The sequence below is a fragment of the Mus caroli genome, unplaced genomic scaffold (genome assembly GCF_978045245.1).
Source record: "Mus caroli unplaced genomic scaffold, Mus_caroli_1 scaffold_2, whole genome shotgun sequence".
NCBI classification, from domain to species: domain Eukaryota; kingdom Metazoa; phylum Chordata; class Mammalia; order Rodentia; family Muridae; genus Mus; species Mus caroli.
This window is the reverse complement of record NW_028227257.1, coordinates 59,123,918-59,147,410: the sequence shown is the minus strand read 5'-3', so window position 1 is coordinate 59,147,410 and position 23,493 is coordinate 59,123,918. Positions and strand designations below refer to the sequence as shown.

At 42.2% G+C, this 23,493-nt stretch overlaps 2 protein-coding genes across 6 annotated transcripts in view; one reads left to right on the top strand and one right to left on the bottom strand.

The window, feature by feature from the left end:
* Positions 1 to 9,226, top strand: part of Mapda (N6-Methyl-AMP deaminase) — an 18,323-nt gene extending 9,097 nt beyond the window's left edge. For 4 of the 5 annotated variants that reach the window (XM_029474485.2, XM_021156728.3, XM_021156727.3 and 1 more), the window contains exons 6-11: positions 200 to 281; positions 2,476 to 2,602; positions 3,394 to 3,474; positions 4,862 to 5,000; positions 7,241 to 7,341; positions 7,843 to 9,226. In XM_029474485.2, the coding sequence (XP_029330345.1) occupies positions 200 to 281; positions 2,476 to 2,602; positions 3,394 to 3,474; positions 4,862 to 5,000; positions 7,241 to 7,341; positions 7,843 to 8,055 (743 nt within the window). In that variant the 3' untranslated portion in view covers positions 8,056 to 9,226. Of the gene's footprint in view, positions 1 to 199; positions 282 to 2,475; positions 2,603 to 3,393; positions 3,475 to 4,861; positions 5,001 to 7,017; positions 7,126 to 7,240; positions 7,342 to 7,842 lie in introns of all 5 variants that reach the window. The other variant, XM_021156730.3, reaches the window with a different exon arrangement.
* A 995-nt stretch (positions 9,227 to 10,221) lies between these two features.
* Zscan29 (zinc finger and SCAN domain containing 29) lies at positions 10,222 to 23,486 on the bottom strand. The gene is made up of 5 exons (XM_029468377.2): positions 22,176 to 23,486; positions 21,538 to 21,742; positions 18,495 to 19,172; positions 15,798 to 16,253; positions 10,222 to 13,601 (listed from the first exon to the last, which is right to left on the bottom strand). The coding sequence occupies exons 1-5, from the start codon at positions 22,488 to 22,490 to the stop codon at positions 12,745 to 12,747; spliced, it is 2,511 nt and encodes an 836-aa protein (XP_029324237.2). The 5' UTR covers positions 22,491 to 23,486; the 3' UTR covers positions 10,222 to 12,744.
* Between the last annotated feature and the right edge of the window lie 7 nt (positions 23,487 to 23,493).

Genomic DNA, 23,493 nt, shown 5'->3' with positions numbered 1-23,493 from the left:
CCTCTCTGGATACTCATACACACCTGTGCATATGCACATTCACCAAGATAAAATCCTTTTAAATGTTTCTCTAAAGGCCATGCTCATTGCTCTCTAGCCAGGCCCTAGCATGGCATACAGTGATATTCACTCAGTGATGCTGTTGGAAGGATTAATCGGTGATAATGTCTTTACATGTGTTCCTCTGTGTTCTTTCAAGGAATGACCAGGAAGACTTACGTGGAATCCGTCCTTGAAGGCATAAAACAATGCAAACAGGAAAACTTAGATATTGATGTTAGGTAAGATGATGTTATATCAGTAACAGTTACCCTTTTAAAAAACAGAATGTGATATCTTATAAAGGTAAGATGAATTTTTTTAAATCAACTATTATCTGATTTTTACCTACAATACAAATAAATAGACTCAAGGACCCCGTTGCTTTAGATGAGAACACAATACTGAATTTAGTCATCTGGCAGTCAAATTCTAGTATTTTTGCTCAAGTTGAGTATGGCTTCTCACTGCTGTTAAGCTGAAGTGGGCTTTTTAGAGCTACCTGCATAGACCCAGATGATCTGGCTGCCTTTCTTCAAACACTGCCTAACCCACTCACTCCTCTTAGTCCATATTAGCTTACTCCCTCTCCTATAGCTAAAACTATCCATCTCAGTGCCTTGCACTTACAGGCACTTATGCCTTCCACCAGGTCCTTGCATAGCTCAATTTGGCTGTTATTTCCTCAAGGAGGCCATCTTGACCAATCTATCCAGCATGCTTCTGGCCCCTAAATCCCCTTCTCACCCATGGTCCTCTATGGCATTAATTTGTATTGTTGTGAAGTACACACACCCTTTGACTGGAGTGGAAGTTCAGAGAAGTGACCCCTTGTTGTTGATTCACTACTATATCTCCAGTTCTTTGAACAAAGTCAGCCTTCTGATGGTGTTTCTGTCTTTTGAGACAGGGTCAAGTAACCCAGATGGGCCTGGAACTTGCTATATAGACAAGGTTGTCCTTGAACTCCTGATCCTCCTGCCTTTACCTCCCACGTGCTGAGATTGTGGCATGTGCCATGGTGCTTCATCACCTATTTATTCTTGCCAAAAACTAAATCTGATATAATTAAGCTTCGAGAATCAGTCCAATTATTTCTTTATAAAAAATACAAGAGGGCATTTTAAAATAGGGATGCAACAAATCCAGACTGAGCAGCTTTGTAGGAGAAAGAACCTTATTTTTTTTTTAAACAAATAAACTACAAGAAAAGGGTTATGATAGAAATGAGAACGGAAAAGAACTAGCTAGATTAAAAGAGACTTAAGGGGGTGGTGAGATGGCTCAGTTGGTAAAGGACTTGCCTAGCAAATGTGAACATGAGTTCAAATCCCTCAAACCCCCATGTTGTAAGAAAGCCAGATGCCCATGCTGTAATCCCAGAGATGGTGAGCTAGGAGTTGGAGACAGGCTGCTTCCTGGAAGTTCACAGGCCAGCTAATGTGGCCTCCCTGAGGAAGTTCCAGGCAATAAGACTCTTTCATAGACAAAAGGTCCTTGAGAACCCACATCCAGTTGTCTTCTGACTTTCACAAGCTAAAAATGCACACCATACCTGTACTTGCTTTCTTACAAATGAGCATGTGCACACCCATGCATAAAATATACGTTAAAAAAGATATGAGATACAATGACTAACAAAAAGTACAGACTTCATTTAGATCCTGATTAAAACTAAAGCTAAAATAAAAAATATACACATACATACAACCAAAGATATGAAAAAAAAGTGAGATAATTAGAAATTTGAAGACTGGATACCAGTACTCCTTAGGCATTCATGTCTTGTTCCGTATAGCAGACTACAATGTCATATTTAGACTCACTACTTTATATAGTAAGCCATATCCAAGTAGCCAGCCATTCTTTCCTGGCAACATTCAGGAGTGTCTTTTTATATGTATTACTAGTTTTTCAAATGTAGGTTTTATGTTGTTTTGTTTTGCTTTGCTTTGCTTTGCTTTGCTTTGCTTTGCTTTGCTTTGCTTTGCTTTGCTTTGCTTTGCTTTGCTTTGCTTTGCTTTGCTTTAGATAGGGTCTAAACATGGTGTAATGTGGCCCAGGCTGGCCTCAAACTCCACCCATTCATTCTCTGATAATTTTGTGGTTCTGAGTTGTCCTTACTCCGGGTGGCTTTGTGCTAAGTAACTCAGTGAAGCAGCTGAGTAAGCAGAAGGCATATGATTAAAGGTAGCCTTTCTGGGATCAGTTGGTTTGAAATTGCTAGAGGTTTTCGTTTTGGTTTGGGTTTTCTGAGACTTTTCTCCTGCATCCCAGAATGGCCTTGAACTCACATTGTAGCCCAGGATGGTCTTCCTGCCTCACCTTCCAGGTTCTTTGATTATAGGCACACATGCACCTATGCCTGGCTTCATCTGTGACTTTATCATATCTTTCTGCCAAGTTAGTAACAACTGTATTTTTCTTATATTAAAGGTATTTGATGGCAATTGACAGAAGAGGTGGCCCGACAATAGCCAGGGAGACTGTCGAACTTGCTAAAGAGTTCTTCCTCTCTACTGAGAATACAGTTCTTGGCCTTGACCTCAGTGGAGATCCAACTGTAAGTACTACATTTTCTCTCCTACTGGCAGAATCAGTCAGTGGGGTGAGGGTCAGTTTGGAGCTTCATATCATGCATTTGTGTCCAGCAGACACCAAATGAAGCCCTGTTCTGCTCTAGATCACCAGAATACATAGCATGGCTCTTCTTAAGGGGTTTTAAAAGAAATACCATAAAAACAGGTCATAGCTGTTACTGGATATGACCAATCTCCATTTTTCTAAAGACAACTTACAACTAGTAACAGTCTTTGTGTGTACGTTAATTGCATTATGTGTGTTGAATAGAGAAAGGTGCTGAGTGTAATTATGCCATAAACCCCCTAGAAAGAAAGCTTTCATGAGCTTCCTGAGTGAAAGATTCAAACAAAAATCCTGATACTTGGGGCCAGATAGTTCTTTGTTGTGAGCTGTTTCTGATGTTTGTCTGTTTTTGTGATTTACATGTATGGTGTTGTTTGTTTGTTGTTGTTTTTTTTTTAATTATGAAAGCTTTCTAAACCAAGTGAGTTCTCCACAATACTAAACAACTATGTGTCTTTCAGAAATAAAAATTTTGGCCTGTCATATCCAACTTAGGTATTGAGCTTAGCTCACTGGTACTGGACTTAAGATTCAAGGTCAGGGATATCGTTTTCATGGTATATTCCCTAAAGTGTCCAACACATAGCTCTCCATAAGCCAGAGGTTCAGAAGAAACCAATGTGCCATCGTTTTGCCCCTTTATTGGGGTAGAACCCCAGATGCCTTAGTGTGCTCAGACTTCTCATGCACCCTCATTTTATCTTCAAGATAGGACAAGCTAAAGACTTCTTGGAGCCTCTTTTAGAAGCTAAAAAAGCAGGTCTGAAGTTGGCATTGCATCTTGCAGAGGTAAGTACTGTTATAGAGTGGAGAGGGCAGATTATAATTTAAAAAGAAGAGTTGTCTGTAAGTAACTAGAAATAAGCCTATCTTGGGGAAAACATTTTTTCCTTTTCTTTTTATGAGGTGTGGTCTCATGTAATCCAGAATGGCCTAGAATTCACTTGGCAGCCAAGAATCACCTTGAACTTCTGATCCTTCTGCCTCCACCTCCCAAGTGCAAGGGTTTCTGGCATGTGTCACAATTCTCTTTAGAAGGGGGAGTTAGAAGTATTTTTAAATGATAATTAAAACATTAAGGCATGGTTTGCTTTAATTACTGTTTCTAAGTTTTCTCATTATTTCGTAACCAGTTATCCCCAGCCTGTGCTTCGGATCAGAACCTGCTTGGGATCTTAGTTTCTTATTTGCTGCATTGAGTAGAAAATAGTTCATTTTAAAATGTTCTGGCTAGCTGGACAGTGGTGGCCTTTAATCTCTGCACTCAGGAGGCAGAGGCAGGCGGATCTTTGAGTTCAAGGCCAGCCTAATCTACAGAGTAAGTTCCAGGGCTCCTATAGCCCTGTCTTGAACCCTCCCTACCCCACTCCCACCCCCAAAAGAGAAAAAAATGTTCTTGTTATTTGCTTTCTAATCCATCTAGGAGAAAATGAGCCTAGTTAGACATTTCCAGATTGTAGTGTGTCCATGTCAGTATACCTTGTCAATATACAGCATGAGCACACAAGCGCTGAGAAAAGTGTGAGGCTCGAGAAGTTAGAGTTCCCCTACCTCCACCATCCCAGACTGTGAGGTGTTTTTAAAAACATTTTTTTTTTTGACTAAAAGTTTTATATGCCTGAAGAAATTTCAAGTATAAGGAATTACAGCACCAAAAGAAAAGGATGTAAAATCCTTCCAAGAGGTGGCATTAAATTTAGTGAATGTGCCGGGCGTGGTGGCGCACGCCTTTAATCCCAGCACTCGGGAGGCAGAGGCAGGCGGATTTCTGAGTTCGAAGCCAGCCTGGTCTACAAAGTGAGTGCCAGGACAGCCAGGGCTACACAGAGAAACCCTGTCTCGAAAAACCAAAAAAAAAAAAAAAAAAAAAAAATTTAGTGAATGTAATTCTCTCCTTTTTTTCCTAATATATGTGAACACATGTACACACCTACATACATATAGAACAGATCTCTATTTCTTTGTGTGGAAATTCGTTTTTCTTAGCTTTTACTTCTTTATGTTCACAGTTCATAAGATTATTACTAGGCTGTAAATGACTAACACAGCTAAGAAGGTTTGAGAGGGTTTAAGTAATTATGTTTTCTAAGAGTGTTGCCATTCACTGCTCAGAGGGCAGAATAAAATACTTTGGCTACCAGCAGAGGCCACTGACCCTCCTCTCACTCTTCTGAAGATTCCGAATAGGGAAAAAGAAACAGAGCTGCTGCTGGGTCTGCTTCCTGACAGAATTGGGCATGGGACGTTCCTCAGCGCCTCCGAGGCAGGGGCCCCGGATCAAGTGGACTTCGTGAGGCAACACCAGATACCCCTCGGTAAGACTTAGAATGTCATGTGGCCTAGACGGCCCTTTAGCCCTTCTTTCTCCAGGCCCTGGATTGCAAGATTTATATGGAAAAGTACTGATCTATAATTCAGATATTTACAAAGTAAGAAAGTAAGACACGGTGTGTGTGCTTTCTTGGTCTCATTTAAGTGGTGGAATTTTTAGATTCTATTAGAAGATAAATTTTAGGAGGGCAGATCTCTCTTTCTCTCTCTCTGTGTCTGTGTGTGTGTGTCTTTCTGTTTCCCTGTTCCTCTCCCTCTCCTCTTCTCCCTCTTTTTCTCCCTCTCCCTTTTTCTGTCTTTGTCCCTATGTTCATCTTACTGATTGCTACAGTGCCTAGTGTTAGGAACTCAATCTTCTGTCATTTTGTTGTTGGTTTGTTTATTTAAAAATAAACACCTGGTCGAGCCAGGTGGTAGTGGCACACGCCTTTAGTCCCAGCACTAGGAAGGCAGAGGCCAGCGGATTTCTGAATTTGAGGCCAGCCTGATCTACAGAATGAGTTCCAGGACAGCCAGGACTACACAGAGAAACCTTGTCTCGAAAAACCAAATAAATGAATGAATGAATGAATGAATGAATGAATGAATGAATGAATGAATAGTAAAGGTTGGCTGGAAAGATGGCTCCGTGGTTGAGAACACTGAGCCATCTCTTCAGAGCAACGGAGTTCTGTTTCTATTAGCCACCTGTAACTAGAGCTCCAAGGGATCTGGTGCCCTCTTCTGGACTCCTCAAGGCCCTGCACTCATGTGTACATGAGTATAATAAAATTAACACATAGGTTCAGTGAGATGGTTCACAAGTATCCCGCCAACTGTGGTGACCTGAGTTCTATCTGGAGACTCACAGGTTCCTCTCATATTCATATTCTCTCTCTCTCTCTTCTTACCTCTAAATAAATGTAACAAATATAAAATTCATGTTATGGAAATGATTAACATTTAATTAAGAATTATACCCAGGCATGGTAACACAGACCTATAATCCTACCATGTAGGAGGCTGAGGCAGGAGCATTACTAGTTTGAGACTATCCTAGATTAATTAGGGAAACTTGTCTCAAAAACTAGATAAATTGGTGCTGAGGAGGTGGCTTAGTGGTTAAGAGCACTGGTGTTCTTCCAGAGGCCCTGGGTTCAGTATCTAGAACCCACATGGGAGCACACAGCTCTCTGTACCTTCAGATCCAGGGGATCACCACTTACCTACTGGCCTCCCTCCTCAGGCACTAGGCATACAAGTGACACATACACATGCAAAGGCAAAACATCTGACATATAAAATAAAAATTAAAAAACATGTTAAGAGATTAGGGAAATTGTAGCCGGGCGTGGTGGCGCATGCCTTTAATCCCAGCACTTGGGAGGCAGAGGCAGGCGGATTTCTGAGTTCGAGGCCAGCCTGGTCTACCTACAAAGTGAGTTCCAGGACAGCCAGGGCTACAGAGAAACCCTGTCTCAAAAAACCAAAAAAAAAAAAAAAAAAAAAAAAGAAATTAGGGAAATTGTAAAGCTGTTTTTCCATACCAACTGATCATTACACACTTGCTTTGTTTATGAAATAATGACTTTGTTACAGTCACTACACCAATAGTGACTTTATTTGCTGAGAATAAAGCAGGAAATGAAGTAGACAGTTTCCTTCATTAGAACTCATCAGAAGACAAAAAAAAAGAAAAGAAAAAAAAAGTATTAGGTCGGGCATGATAGAACACCTATATTCCCAGCACTGCAGAGGCAGATAGATCTCTGTGAGTCCAAAGCCAGTCAGGAATATGTTTCTTAAAACAACAAACCAAAAACAATGGATGTGAAGCCCTATGAAGGATTGTGATAGGTTGGTTATATTCCAGGCCTGTAATCTTTCTCTCCATCTTGGTAGAGCAAGGGAAGCAAATCAGTGAAGAAAGCATTATAGTTGGGTATAGTGGCAGTCTCAGCGATAATACATATCTCTGTACAAGTGCATTATCTGAAGCACATTTTGTGTGTTTCTATGTAGTGTTGGAAGCAAATGCAGAGCTCTGCGTGTGCAGGGCAGGCCCTCTTCTGCTGAGGCACATCCCCACTCAGAACAAGTCCACATCACAAGTAATGAACATTTTGTGGGGTAATGAAACTGCTTAAATCAGCAGAGTTTGGAAGGTTCCTTGTGGATCTGCATGGCAGTCGATGAATGAGTTCACTTACTTGCTTTAATAGATGGAGTTTCCCCTTTCTTCTAGAACTCTGTTTGACCTCAAACATCAAAAGCCAGACAGTTCCTTCTTATGACCAGCATCACTTTGGATTTTGGTACAGCATTGCTCATCCTTCTGTGATCTGTGTAAGAAGTATTATATTTCTGCTTCTTTCTTGTTACATTGACTTAAGCCATATATTACTATCTTGCTTGCTGCCTTCCCTGAGTGCCTGAAGGAAATGTCCCAGTAGCAGAGCTAGAGGGGGTGGGGAAGGAAGGAGAGGCTGCAGAGGGCTCAGGCGATTTCATTTGGTTCTGAGAAGCAGTAGGGCAGTATTTTGGGGAAGCTTTAAAAGATGCTGGTGCCCAGTACCCATGCCACGGGATTCTTGCTTTATTTGATCTTGGATGAGCCCTGGGCATGAATATGCTTTAAATTTTTCTTTATGTGCTTTTAATATGCAGTCAGGGTTGAAGCACTCTGGTCTTTTTTTTTTTTTAATATAAACAAGTTTTTTACAGATGTACATTTATAAATTCTTGTTTAGAGTCCTGAAATGGGAAAATAAGATTCTGAACCACAAAAAAAAAAAAGTTAATTTTTACAAAGCATCTTATTTTGGACTCTTCTTGTTTGCATTGCAGACCGATGATAAAGGTGTTTTTGCGACGTACCTTTCTCAAGAATATCAACTGGCAGCAGAAACATTTAATTTGACCCCATCTCAGGTGTGGGATCTGTCCTATGAATCCATCAACCACATCTTTGCTTCTGACAACACCAGATCTGAACTGAGAAAAAGGTGGACTCACTTGAAGCAGAAAGTGTTAAACTGTAATGAGGTGAACTACTTTTGATTATACATTGTAACCAATATCTTCCTGCCCCTGTGTATCCCACTCAGTTACTGCCCACTCGAAATGACTTCCCTTGAATTTGGGTAGCCAAGTACATATGGGGTCTAACTCCAGCCCCTTCAACTGGTAAGTGCTCAGTAACTCTCAGACAGAACCTTGAGGTCTTGCATAGCTGCACTTCCATGCTGCTCTTGCTGGAGGGTTGTTCAGCCCTCATTCCCTAGTGACTCTTGTTTTGCACTTAGTGCTCTTTGGACATTTGTGACCGTAACCCTTCTGAGAAACATTTGTGACCGTAAACCTTCTGAGAAGTTGAAACTCTTTGTCTTCAGGGAAATCTCCGTTTTGTTAGGTTTAATCAGACTCCTTCCACTTCCTTTTACCCTTTCAAGTATTATTTTTTTTTGACTGTTGATGTTAGGCCACAGTGCACACCTGAACTGTTTGTGTGGGTGCCTACTTGTCAGGCGACTGTAGTAACAAAGCTAGAATCTGGCTTTGCCCTTCTTCTAATATCTTTAGAAATATATAAAGGGGGTTGGAGTAATCCCTTCAGTTTCAGAAAAGAAAAGAACGACTGGCTTGAAGTAAGAAAGACACATAGCTGGAGCTTCTGGTTTAAAATCAGGTTCTATTTGGCTTCCTTGTGGAAGCTACCAGGACCTCTACAGTGCTAGGACTCTCTTAAAAGATCTTTGTAGTAATGGTAGCATTGTGGCTTCTAGGGTTCTTAGATCACCAATAATCCCATGCCCACATGATAGCCTACAGGTATAGACTTACATAAACACACATATACCATGGCCACATTAGCAGATAACAAATGTCTTGGTTGTTTTTTTTTCACAAGCTAGAGTCATTTGGGAAGAGGGACCCTCAACTGAGAAAATATTCCCACAAGATTGGCCTAATCAGTGCTTGATCAGTTAGTGGGCCCATGCCACAGAGGGTGATACCACCCTTAGGGACATGGTTCTGGATGGAAAGCAAAGGAAATGGAACAAGGCACGAGGAGCAAGCCATAGGCAACACTCCTCCATGGCTTCAGCTTTAGTTCCTGCCTCAACTTCCCAGGATGACAGACTACAAATTATAAGAGGAAATAACCCTTTCTTCCTTACATTACATTTGGTTATGGTGTTTTATCACAGCATTAAAAACACTGAAACAATAGTATGCTTGAATTGCTCTTCTTTTTTTTTTTTTTAGTATAGAATAGAGTTTGTTTAGGGCATGGGGAGGGGAGTTAAGAGAGTAGTAGAGGCAGAAAGAAAGGCAGAGAGGAGAGAGAAGTAGAGGCATCCTTGACCACGAGGAGAGAGGGGGAACAAGAGCAAGAGGCAAGGGAGAGAAGCAGGAGTAAGAGAGTAAGAGCGCTTGCCTTCTTATAATGTATGGTTTCCCTGATCTCAAAGAAGAAACCTGGTGGCACCCTTAGTTCAATTTTAAGGTTGGGATTTTTGTGTCTGCCTTTTAGGGTACACACTGTTTTATAACCTTATATTTCTAAGTATATCCACTTATACAGATAAAATCTATAAAATGATTTTTTTTTTTTTTTTTTTTTACTGTGCTGGGGAATTGAATCCAGGGCCTTGCACATGCTGGGCAAGCACTCTGCCACTGAAATACATCCCCACCCTCAGTGTAGGCATTATATAGCCTTTCAAAGTGTTACAGAATAAAAATTGACAGAAAATCAGAATGTATAATATGTTCAGTGAGAAAATATGGAAAAGTAGTAACAGTGCTAAGGAAACATGAGAGCAGACGACACTCTCTTCTCTACCGCAAAGGCTGTAGACACGGAAGGGCTAGAGGCCTGGACCTCTCGCTCCCCCTTAATGCTTTCTCTTTGGCTTTACCTTTGTTTCTATCCATCCTCAGCACTGGCACTATTTGTTTATGAGGTAGTTTGAGATAAACTAGTTCTTCCTCTAGTAATGAGAGTACACCCTGTTCTTTTTGTCTTCTCATTTGTAAGTTGATGAGTTGGTCCTATGTAATTTAAAACCTTGCCCAGTTAACTTGATATGATATTAATTTATTTCTTTGCCTACAATGTAAAAGGTTCAGACAGATAACATAAAAGAACAAGAAGAAAAATATCAGAGAATTTATTTTTCTGCCATCCACAACTTGATTGTAAGAACTTAGGGCCAAACTAATAATTTTATATAATTTGTATATATAAAATTTGTACTGAAACAGCTGAAGAAAAACAGAGCACTTTATGGGCATAACATTTATTAACATGATATCCCTGAGAGGCAGACTAGGTATAAACATTATTTTGCTTTAGAGGAAGAGAAACAGAAGCAGTTTAAGATACATTGGAATCTGTCTACTAATACCCTTATGCCTGTTTCCATAATACTATACATAGACAGATTAATACTAAAGATAATCATCTCGTCGTCCTTGACATTGGAATCTGTCTACTAATACCCTTATGCCTGTTTCCATAATACTATACATAGACAGATTAATACTAAAGATAATAATCTCGTCGTCCTTGACATTGCAGTTCACTTCCAAAGCCATCTCAGATCCCGAGGCCCTGTGTTAGACAGGGGTTTCTCGTACCTTCTTGCTTTCTTAGGCAGCATAATTGAGATACCATTTTCCCTTTATTGCTAATGTTACTTCTTTGTTTACAATTCCTCAGTACAAGACCACAATTAATTACTTATCCTAATAAATTTTAGGATAGTCTTTCTCCTTACTACTGTCTCAGATCTTAATAAATGTGAAAATTAGTTTTTCCATGTGTTGGCCATCTGGCCATGGTCATCTCTTCTCTGACCTGCTCATCAAAGTATCTTCAATAGACAGTAATTTCTGCTGTTTATCTCCCAAAGGAGCTAGTCTCCTAAACTCACCTCCCAGAGCCATGCTGCTTTCCTCTCAGCAGTATCCACAGCTCAGTACAACTCAGGGTCTCCCTGTAGCCGTCCCTGTCTCTGCTAATTGATTCTCTGCAGACTCTACGGCTCTATCATGCATTCTTAAGGTTTTTTCCTACTTCAAGCTTTAGTGAGCTTTATATTTTCTCCTCTTTTGCTTCACTGTTTTCCCATTTCTCACCCACCTAGCATCAGTTTTACAACTAGTTTTGGACAGTCTGCCCCACTCCAATTTACCCAGTCACTTTCCTTCCTTTGAATGCTTACTGTTTCCTGAAAAAGAAAAAAAAACTTTCTAGACTTTTCTCAGAGCAAGTTATGTTAAAGAGTATGTCTTGTGTAGTAACACTACTAGGCTTAGTAAATGTCTTTAACCCAGTTGCCAGCTTTCATGGTGATGTGCACCTGTGCTTCTATACTAGCACTGAGACTGAAGCAGTCGGATCTCTGAGATCTCGGGCAGTGTAATCTCCATAGTAAGCTACAGGTCGCCAGGGCTACATAGTGAGACCCTGCCTTTCAAAACATAGTAAGTGTTGCAACTATATATTTGTGCCTATGTCTGTGTATTAACTGTTTTCCAGTATAAGGACACGGTAGGGTGTTTTCACTTGCACTGTACAGGGCTTTTATCATACATCTATGAATTTGTGGGAATTAAGTCAATACCACTTGATTGTAAAAACTTGTAATTACTTTTGTGCTTAGATACTTTTATTTATATATAGTTGTGTGTGTATATGTGTGTGTGTGTGTGTGTGTGTGTGTGTGTGTAGACTGGTAGCACCACCACTTTCCTTGTCATTTAGGGTATAGTGTGTTTTACCTATACTTGAGGAAATGGCAATTAGTACTGAGCACCCATTGGCTGCATGACTCTATACTAGGTGTGTGGAATGTAGGAGAAACAGATGACTTCTGTGGGCATCTTTAACTGCTTTTTCTATCGCCACATCTCTAGTTTGCTCTTTTGACTGCTAGTCCACAAGGGACAGATGCAATTTAGATGGAGAGGAGGAGGAGGAAGAAGAGGAGGCGACGGTGGCGGTGGCAGCAGCAAGGAGGGAAAAGAAAGGAAAAAAAAAATCAAGATGCTATAAATGTAGTATATTCTATTGTAGAATATACTTCCAGAATCCTTGTAGATTCTGGAAGAAACTAAGATAGTCACTGTTTATAGAAAACTTACATTGTTTCACTCTATCTGTCCCCACCCCTCACATGTGCGGGTTTTGTGTGTGTCTGTCTGTCTGTCTGTCTGTCTGAGGTTTGAACCCAAGGCCTTGTGCATACTAGGCAAGTGCTCTACCACTGAGCTGGATAGATCCCCAGCTCCAGATTCTTGGGAAAAGATAGAACCAAGATGGACTTTAAACTCTTTAAAGGTAAATGAAGAGTATATACAGGTTTAAGTGAGCAAAATGGCCCAAGACTCACAGCTTCTTGAAAAACTGCTGAAACGGGTTTTCCAATTGACGTGCACTGAATGACGGTGTGAGTGAAGGATACAGGTGAGATCCACAGTATATACTACCATATCTTCTCTCAGGGAACAACACAGGCACCGAGAGGAGAGAGGGATTACCATCAGGTCAGACCAAAACCTACTTTTTAATCTTGAAGCTGATGCCATTGGCCTCATCTAGATCTGGGAAGCACAAGAAATAAAGTGGCAAAAAATCCTGAGGAGTGCTTCCTAGGCCAGCTGGGCACAAAGCAGGAAAGGGCTTCTCAAGTGCTACAGTTCCCAAGGCCCTTCCTCAGGGGCTGGCTTAAGCACTGACTATGACAGCAGCTTTTCTCGAGTATGAGTCTCTCGGTGTTTACTAAGGGCAGAGCTCTTACTGAAGCACTTGCCACAGTCATGGCACCCATAAGGTTTCTCTCCTGTGTGGGTTCTGTGATGTGCACGCAAGTCAGAACTCTTACTAAAACTCCTACCACAGTCAGGACACACATGGGGTCTCTCTCCTGTGTGTATCCTCCTGTGTGCATTGAAATGAGAACTGTTATTGAAGCTTTTCCCACACTCTTCACACTGATAAGGCTTTTCTCCTGTGTGGGTTCTCTGGTGAATTATAAGGCTTGAGCTCTGGTTGAAGCGTTTTCCACATTCATCACACTGATACGGTTTTTCTCCTGTGTGGATTCTCCGATGGGTAATGAAATTGGAACTGTCACGGAAACCTTTCCCACAGTCAAGACACTTATACGGTTTTTCTCCAGTGTGGATTCTTTGGTGTCTGATGAGGCGCGCACTCCGGCTGAAGCTTTTCCCACAGTCGGCACATTTATATGGGTTCTCTACCTCATGGGAGACCTGATGCCTGAGATGGGAGTTTGAGCCAGAGCTTTTGCCATACTTGACATATTTATAAGGTCTGTCTTCCAAGCCTGGCCTCTGATAGGTCAGGACTTTACCTATATTCTTCTCTGGGAATGCTGGTTGTCTTTGTTTCTCTCTTTGAGTCTTTTCCCACTGGCTTTCTGGTGAGCATTCATTCTTACTAGCTTTACATCTCATTTTAACATGACGGGAAATTTTCCTTTCAGACCTTGCAAGTAATGTCCTATGCAGCTGTACTTCCTCAGAAATATCCCGTTTTGAATTTTCTTCATTATCAAATCTAGCCTCGAAACCTAATACAAGAACACAATTTGAAAAGTTATTCATCCCCCTAATCAAATGTACCACACAAAGCAAAGCTGGGAGAAACAAGTACTACCGTAGAGGATTACAGATAAATGGTCAGTGAGTTCCACCTTTTGAATTCATAACATATGTTGGGGTAGGAGGTGGGAAATGGCTTAGCAGGTAAAGGTGCTGGCTGCTCAGTCTGATGACATGAGTTCAATTCCTGGAACCCACACAAGGGAATGAAAGAACCAATTCCATGAATTATCCTTCAGACATGTGCCATGGCATATGTGCTCCCTAAATTAAAAACATGGGAGATGCTAGAGAAATGGCTCAGAGGTCAAGGACATACTGCTTTTGCAAAGGATCTGAGTTCAGTTTCTGGCACCAATATCAGAAGGGCTCACAGCCACCTGTAACTCCAGCTCCAGTGACTGCAACTCTGACGCCTCTGGCTTTCTTGGACACTGTATCCATATGTACACAGCCCACACATGCACCGACATAATTTTTTAAAATATTAAAAAAAATTTTAAACTGGGATTGGTGGCACACACCTTTAATCCTAGCACTTGGAAAAAAGAGGCAGGCAGATTGATCTCTATGAATTTGAAGCCAGCCTGGTCTACAAAGCAAGTTCCAAGCCAGCCAAGGCTGCATAATGAGAAACCCTGTCTATGATGATAATAATAATAATATAAAATAGAAAAGCTCTTGTACCCAAATTACTATTATATTAAAATTCTAGTGTTTTTCTTCCCTGTGTTGGATCTGTCACAAGCCTTTCATCTACATAGCCTATGTAGAAGCTGGTTACTGTTCAACCCTTTCTGAATATCCAGTATCTGCAGAAAAACTCACAACAGCAAGAAGGGTTTACAGAAAGACACTTTCCACATTGTCATTCTCCTGCCTCTCGGGATTACTGTGGTCTTGTCCACTGCCAGTGATTAAAGGGATTAGAAGGAAACACTCAGGAACATCTCCTGGAAATTTTCTATATCCAGAAGTAGTTTTTGGTAAGTCCCCTCCCCCTCACATTCCAGTACATGCTAAAGGAGGCAAAAAACAGGAAAGAAAACATATACTTAGCATCTGTTAAAGAACAAAGAACCTCAAAAGAAAAGCATCTTTAGACATTCTCTAAAACCTAAATGTTGCAAAAAACATTGTAATTTAGCCCAACTAGGCAGCTTTTTTAACATTCTAAAAAGCAAATGCCAGCCTTTCATCCTAAACTATGAGAAATTACACTCATTTACAGGTTTCAGATTAGCTTTGGCTCTTGAATTCCTTAGACTAAATCTACAAGCGAAGGAATACTGCGTGTCAGCCGGTGTGTGAATTTCCTAGAAGATTAACACTAAGGTGGGCCATAAAAATAGAGATTTGCTGGACTCACTGAGATCTTAGAATCTTTAATATGGATTATTAAACATTTAATAATGTTTAATATTATTAACTCCAAAAGGATTATTTAACATTTCCCAAACCCAGAAGTCAACATTTTTAGTAAAATATTAACATTCAATGCAACATCAGAATGCTGATTTAAAGACTTATGGAAGTGATAACTATTATTTATTGAATACCTACTATGTGCCTAGCACTGTAGTGGATACTTCACATAGTACCTCAGTAACACAGTTACATCAACCTTGTAATGTAGTTTTTGTTTTATTTGCAATGGGAATGATTAACCTAGAGCCAGCAGTCTACCACTAAACTATACCTCCAGCCCAAGGTCTTAATGCTTAACAAATTTAGGGCTTAAGTTACTTGCACTAAATCACTTTAGCATCACATGAAAATAACAGTAAATCTACAAAGTTTGCAACTATCTCAAGTGATGTTGTAGTGTAATGAAGGATGCCACATTAATAATTTGCATCTTCTCACTGAGCTGTTTTAATAGATAGGAAACATAGGAAGAAAGATAAGAACTCAGGAGAGCTCAGTGTAGTGGCCAGCTCTCAAAATTTTGAGGTTTTTCACCTAATTTCTATAGCATCTCTTTTGCTACTTATGAGAACTGAATGACTCTTAGTTGGGCATGGAGGCACACATCTGTAATACCACCATTTAGAAAGTAGAGGCAGACATCCTTGGGTATGCAGCGAGTTCAAGGGAAATCTCAGCTAAAACCAAACCAAAATAAGAAACCCCTGTCTCAAAAAAACAGAAATAAAGAACCTTACCACTGGGGCTCTGGAATAAGACTGGGGCACGGGTTATAACAGCCTCTGGAGGTATTTCAGTATCATCTTCACCATCTGAATCTTCTTCTGTGTCCTCATCTTGCTTCTCAGGTTCAGCCTCACTGGTTCTCTGGAGGCAACAAGAAACTGTTTCTTTTTCCTGGTCATCACTAGGTGGGGCAGCAACTTGGGCACTCACTAAAGCATCCATTTCTTCAAAGAAGGGGCAGGTTTCTAGTGCTTGGCCATTCTTGACTTTCCGATAGCTGGTTTGTAGGCTTTTAAATTTGGTACGACATTGCTCTGGGGTTCTAAGGAAGCCATATTCCCACAGTCTCTCAGCAACTGTTCCATATAACTGGCTGTTTCGGTGACAGTTTTGGAGGGCTTCGTAGAACTGAGTCTCACTGAGAATTGCAAGGTAAGTCTTGGTTTCTTCATAGCCCCAGTGTACACCTGCACCAGAAGAGAGATTTCAGCATCACCTAACCCAGTGCTTTAGAGCCTCAACTCTTCAGTTTTACTGCCGGCTTCTAGGAAAACCAGTTAAGCTGGAGACACTAGTTCAGAATGTACCTTAAACATGCAAGAGGCCTGGGGTTCAATTTATAAGCAAAGGAGAGACAGGAAGGCCATCCAAGCTCAGGTTCCTAGATTCATCACCAAACCTCTACATGAATTATAGTTTTGTTTCTGTATCCTCTAGTGATTTCAGAGAACTTTATTAGTACCATTTAGTGACTTAAAAGAAGTCTTTCTACACGATCATTGGATCAGTCAGTATGCACTGTGAACTTGACTAGATATACTGTGGGCATGTCTGTGAGGGTGTTTCCAGAAAAGTTTACCTAAGGGAAGACCCACCCTTGACTGTGTGGCACCATCTCATGGCTAGGGTACTGGACTGAATTAAAAGGTAGGAGAAGAAAGCAAGCTGAGGGCTGGTGAGATGGCTCAGTGGGTAAGAGCACCCGACTGCTCTTCCAAAGGTCCGGAGTTCAAATCCCAGCAACCACATGGTGGCTCACAACCATCCGTAACGAGATCTGGTGCCCTATTCTGGAGTGTTTGAAGACAGCTACAGTGTACTTACATATAATAAATAAATAAATATAAAAAAAAAAAAGAAAGAAAGCAAGCTGAGCACCAGTGTGCATCACTTTCTCTGCTTCCTGACTACAGATGCAGCAGCATAACCAGCTACCTCCAGCTCCTACTGCCACACTGAGAGCAACTCTCAACACTGCCTTTCCCAGCAGAATGCACACACTCCACGTGTGAGCCAGCATAAACCTTCCTTAAGTTATCCTCATCAGGCACTATGTCACAAGAAAAACAAATCATGTTGATACCTAAGTACATGTGCGCAGTGTGTCGCCCATCCTGTTTACTAATTTCTCTACAGTTCTGATCCCAACTAGAAAAGCAGCTGTCAGGGAAAAAAAAAAAAAAGAAAAAAAAAAAAAGACCCGCAATGTGTCATCCCTACCTTCTGTTTCCTATAGGATGATTCAATATTGGATAGTAAAAGTGTAAACTCCAATGGGAAGAAGCTCCCTGCTTCAGAATCAATAGTCAAACTGGTTCTGGTTAGTTTGGGATATTGTTATTTTGTTTTTAATTTACAAGTTTTTAAAGTAAAATTCATAAAATTATAAATAATTTTAAAAAATAATGACTTAAAATTCTAAGGAACTGCCTCTTTGAGAATCACACTGCTGCCAAATTCCCATCCCCATCATGGCCTGTCTTCATCTGTTACTATCTCCATTAAGCAACCCCAGCAAGAGCCGAGACCTGAAGGGTCCTACACTCATGTACTTCATCTGCAGGATGAAGGACTGCAGAGGCCAGAATGAGGAAAGAAGCAAGACCAGTGTATCTTCAACCTGACACATATCCCCTGCAGGTCCCTCTTTAGTGCTTTTAGCAAAGGAACCGAGGATGGTTATTTCCTGCCTGAAGGTTCCCAAGGAGAGAGAGGGAGGTTCAGACAGTTCCCATCTAAGGACACCTCTTTTCATTATTTTCCACTTATTGGGAGGAAAGGAAAACAGGGAAAAACAAAAGACCAGAGGAAAACTAGAAAGGAAGGGAAAGATAAGAACAAAGATAATGAAAAACATTTTCTTACAGCCATGATTTATTTATTTTAAAACTTCTCTTTTAAAAAGGGGGAGGGATATGGAGGGGTTTTTCTGGGTTTTGTTTTTTGTTTTTTTCATTTCCTAAACAGAAAATGGATTTTGGGTATATTTCTTTGAAAAGTTAAATATGAAATTTGAGGTGTAGCTCAAGGGTGTAGTGTTTACTACATGGTGTAAGGTCCCAGGTTTGATTCCAAGCACTAAAAAGAGATAGAAAAAAAAATCTATCCTCTTTTTTTTTTTTTTTGGTTTTTCGAGACAGGGTTTCTCTGTGTAGCCCTGGCTGTCCTGGAACTCACACTGTAGACCAGGCTGGCCTCGAACTCAGAAATCCGCCTGCCTCTGCCTCCCAAGTGCTGGGATTAAAGGCGTGCGCCACCACGCCCGGCTTATCCTCTTACTTTTATCTCATGATTTGCTCACAGAAGAGAATATAGTACAGTGTTGAGAAATACCTTGTTTCCTATTAAAATGACCAAGCTGGTAAGTGGTTCCACATCGTTTCATTGCTCCTCAAACCTAATCCCAAAGCCCATGAAAAGCTTCTTACCACTTGGGCTTCGGAACAGGACAGATGCGGGTGGGTTGCCAGGGTCCTGGGGGGCTGCCTCCGGGTCATCACTGTCTGACCTTTCAGTTATAGCCTCCTCTCCATCTTCATGCTGCCAGTCCCTCTGCCCTGGCTTCTCCGTCTCAGCATCACTGCCTGCCTGGGCAGAATGGGAGGCTGCCTCTTCCAGACCATTAATGGGCAATGAAATGACCTGGGCACTCATCAGGGCTTCCATCTCTTCAAAGAAGGGGCAGGTGTCGGGTGGATGACCACTCTTGACCTTCCTGTAGCTTTTCTGAAGGCCTTTGAACTTGGTCCGACACTGTTCCAGAGTCCGGAGGAAACCATACTCACGAAGCCTCCCAGCTACGGCCCCATACACTTGGCTGTTCCTGTGACAGTTTCGGAGCGCTTTGTAAAATTCATTCTGACTGAGAATTGCAAGGAGTGTTCTAGTCTCTTTGTAGCCCCAGTGCACACCCACCACCTTCTCGTCATCAAATACCCAGTGACCCTGTTCCACCCAGGCGGTTTTCTCTCTCTTGGATGGTAATAGACTGGTTCCTGTGCTGTTGCCTTTTGGGACATCCTTCTCCTTGGAGCTAAGCAGATCTGAGATCCATGGCTCTCCTTGATCCAACCTGGATACCACATTGGGTTTAGGAAATGGAAATCCTGTTTGCAGGGAAACAAACCAAAGTATCACCGTTTGTTATCAAAGTATCATACAAACAACAAAAAGCCTTTCCTCTTTCATTCAAGAGATTTTTATCTTCTTGTTTGAAATAGGGTCTCATATAGTCCAGACTAGCCTGATTGGGGCTATGTAGTGGAGGATGACCTTGAACCTCTGATCTTCCTGCCTCCACCTCAGTGCTGGGATTACATGTGCAATGCCTAGCGGAGTTTTATCTGATGCTGGGAATCAAATGAGGCCTTGTGTGTTCTGCATTCTACAAACTGAGCTACTTTCACAGCTTTTATCTACAAGATTATAAAGGAGAAAGGCAGTAGTGCTGCACACCTTTAGTCCCAGCACTCAGGAGGCAGAGGCAGGTGGACCTCTGAGCCAGCCTGGTCTACAGAGTGAGCTCCAGGACAGTGAGGGTTACAGAGAGAAACCCTGTCTTAAAAAACAAACAAACAAAAATTATAAAGGAAATGTTTTCAGAAATTTCAATGGATTGAAGAATAGAAAATACAGGAAACCTCATAGGATAGAAAAGAGCTTGATTTGTCTTCTAAAGCAGAACAAGAGAAGAAAGTGGTCTGTGGTGAGTTTCCAGCAGGTATTTCCATTCCAGGTTGCTCCCTAGCCTCTACACCACTTGTTTGCAGATCCTTGCACTTCTCAGTTACTCATTCCTGTCTCTTCTAGGTTTTTTTTTTTTTTTTTTAAACTTCAGTCCTGAGAATTAAATTTAGTGATTTCAAGAGGTTGGGAGGGAAGCTGGGCGTGGTGGCGCACGCCTTTAATCCCAGCACTTGGGAGGCAGAGGCAGGCGGATTTCTGAGTTCGAGGCCAGCCTGGTCTACAAAGTGAGTTCCAGGACAGCCGGGCTATACAGAGAAACCCTGTCTCGAAAAACCAAAAAAAAAAAAAAAAAAAAAAAAGAGGTTGGGAGGGGGGAAGGTCACTAAATTCTCAATGTTTCCCTCAGCATGTCCTCCTTTCCATTCATGTCCAGACTCTTCCTCTTCCTATAACTAGCACCACAACAGTCGCTGTGCTAACTGCCCCTCAGCTCACATGCTGTCCTGCTGAGCCTTAACATTGGTGTCTAGCATATTCTGTCCATTCCTCTTCTCTCAAGAACACTGTAGACTCTCATTCACCTCTGTGCCTCCCTTCCTCCTGTTGGCACTCACCCACCCTTTGGGAAGCTTCCTTGTCATTGCCCTCAGGAGGTGTTTCCTGGGACCCCATCTCATGGCCACACTACCAAACCCCTACAGGACAACTGAGCAAGTCCTTGACCCTTTTTTCAGACAGCTGAGTTCAGTACCTATTCATAGCTCACTGTGTGCTCTTAAATCATATTGTAAGCTCTTTGAGAACAGGTACTTTAATAAAACTTTCATCGTGTGTGCATGATGTATGGTGGGGGTGTAGGTACTATGGTGTACTTGCTATGGTGCACGTGGAGGTTGAGGACAACTTCATGGACTTCTACGCAGGTTATCAGGCTGTGCAGAAAGTACCATTATCAGCTGAGCCAGCTTGTTGGCCAACAGGTACCTTTCCTTACTGCAGTATATGTACCCTGCAGCACACAGTAAGATTGATTCTACAGCTCTTTATATCAAGGTTGAGGTACTTCCAATGGATGACTAAAGACCATTATTAAACTAACCAAGAATGCTATTACTGGTCATATTGGATGATAAAATCAGAATTCAAAACAACCTCAGTAAGTTTTAAATAATAAAAAACAAAATAGAGTTCAATAGAGCACAAAAAAGAAAAACAAGTTCTACAAAATGAATAAGTGACTGGACCCAAAGGCATTGGGGAAAGCTAAGAGTCATGGTGTTACCAGGTGAACAAAGACCATTCTGTAGTCATGCTGGGCTGTACTGCAGGAGGTTGCAAAGTTCTGAAGTAAAATTCTTACATCTTTATAACATCTTGCAAGAATAACACAGATATAATTTCCTTCTCCACAATCAAGTATTTAGAGAACTTCAAGGTTCCAATGTAGAGAATAAGAACTTAGATCTAAAGAATAGAGATAACAGAGGGTAAGAAAAACTACTAGAATGAAGGTGTCTTCAGTATAGAAGAGTGTCTAGAAAATAAGCATCTATCACCAGAAATAAGTATTCTGACTATAGTGAGAACTAGGCAGACTTATCAAAGGAAGAGATACAAAAATACTTGCTCTACCAGAGGATTGAGCTAGCTGCCTTTCCAGGGTCCTGAAACATCACATTGGGAGGTGCCACACAGGTGCCACTATCCCTGAAAACTTCCCCACTCACTATTCCCACCCCCATTCCCAGCTTAGAGGACTCTGTCTCCCACACATCTACTCCTCACCGCTCCTTTGAAAAGGTCTGAGATTCTCCTTTGGGTTCATCTGCTCCTGTAGTCTCAGGGCTGGCCTTCTTGCCCTCTCTTTCTTGGATACACCCTTGGGCTGGGGTTCCACTGACTCCTGCAGAACACTTAATAACTCCTGTGATGATTTCAGGGGTGTCATCTTCTCCGAGTGCATTTCCTGCCCCTTCACAGAGACTGTGACCTAGAAATAACCCCCCATTAATTGACATGGTCATAACAAGGGGCATTCCCGGGGGGGGGGTAGATTATTTAATATCCCCAAAGAGACCATCCTCTGAGGCCAGGCCAGAGTGGAGGGTGGGGAGTAGGGCAGACAAGTGTTTTATTCTGTTATCATTGGCTTAGAGTGGTTGAAACTGCAGAAAGATCAAACAGAAACCCAAATAGCAGCTGGAAAAGAAACGTCCCCATTTCTTCTCTTAAGAAACTGAAGTGAAAGACTGACTGTAACAGAGTAGGCATCTCCAAGCAAGCCCTACCTGAAAAAGTAACCCTTCCAGATGAGAAGTATCAAAATCACCAAACCTCTTTACATCCGACTGATCTTAAACTGCCCCTCCATCTTTGCCTCTCCCCAGCCACACACTTCTGACTGTATTCCCCCTCCTCCTCACCGAATGTCCAGGTCTTCCAGGCTCTCTTTCAAAATCTTCCACCAGTGTCACGGCCTCCTCTCCATTTTCTGGACATCGCTTCTGTACCCAGTTCTGGATCTGCACAGGTAGCACAGTCAGGAATTGCTCTAGCACCAACAATTCTACAATCTGCTCCTTGGTCCGCACCTCCGGCCTTAGCCACCGACAGCAAAGTTCCCATAGTTGGCTGAAAGCCTCCCGGGGCCCAGCCACCTCCTGGTAATGGAATCTTCTGAAGCGCTGTCGTAAGCTTTCAGAGCTTGTGCCATTTCCTCTCCGAGTGGGTTTGGCCATCTTCAACAGCAGAAAGCCGTTTCTCTCCTCACTGTCTGGGTTCTAGGACTTACTACACTATCTATGCATGCCCTTGGAGAAACACCTGCAGATGAGTCTCTCTGCAAAAAGGAGTTTTATCCTAGAGTAGAGAGAAATGGCGCTATCAGAGGAGAGTATCTTTACATGTTTAAAACCTTGTCAGAGCCGGCCTGACTTTCAATATGCTCCAAGGGGCCTTCTGGGGCAGTACCTTTTCAGAACAGCAAATCAATAAGCAAGGAGAAAATGACCTTTTAAAAACTGCATTTCTAGGTGACGTTTAGAGTATCCCCAGGAAGTTGCAGAGAAAAGAAAAATCTGTCCGCTTCGCTCCCACCTCAGGTAAATCATTAGCGCCCCAGATCAAAACGGTCAAAATGTTTGGCGGACGACAACAAAAAGCCTCTGTCCAGCGAGCGCCGGCTAATCTCCCCTAGAACCACCGCTGTCCTCCCAGAAGCTCCTGGTGTCTGCCCCGCCCCTTGAACACCAAACTACAAATTTCCACCCCGAACCAAAGTCGTATGCCGAACACTGGGTCTCTTGCTCGCGCCTCCCGAACGAAGTAAGAACTCGGTAAGAGTTCCGGGGCGACAGATGGGGAAGGTCGCGCACCGGGGGAGCCGACTTGGGCTTCTAAATTGAGGTGGACTAGGGAAGAGTTACAGGAGTTGGTGAAGCGTGGAAGCTCAAGGGGCGGCCGTGGTGGGTCTCTTGAGAACGAGACCGGTGCGGGCCGGTGCTGCGAGTCCGTGGGCTTCGAGCACAGCTCCACAGCGGCGGCTGCCAAGTTCCAGCTTTGTTTTCGTCACTCCGGGAGACGTCGGCGGTCGGTCAAATGCCACAGACCCTGCCAAGGCGTCCTGAGGACTCCCGCCGGCCCACCCCAGGCCGCGTCTCTCTTAACCAGCTTCTCAACTCACTCGCATCCCTTCCCCTAGGCCAGGCTCAGTCCGGCTCTGAAGCCGGAAGTCCGAGCGGG

Bases quoted from the DNA above. Each gene is read 5' to 3' on its own strand.
- Zscan29 (XM_029468377.2), bottom strand. From the start codon at position 22,490: ATGGCCAAACCCACTCGGAGAGGAAATGGCACAAGCTCTGAAAGCTTA. The intron at 16,254-18,494 runs GTAAGAAGCTTT...CTTCTGGTGCAG, and splicing joins CCTGTTCCGAAGCCCAAGTG to GTGTACACTGGGGCTATGAA. The intron at 13,602-15,797 runs GTAAGGTTCTTT...TTCTTGTATTAG, and splicing joins CTTATTCCAGAGCCCCAGTG to GTTTCGAGGCTAGATTTGAT.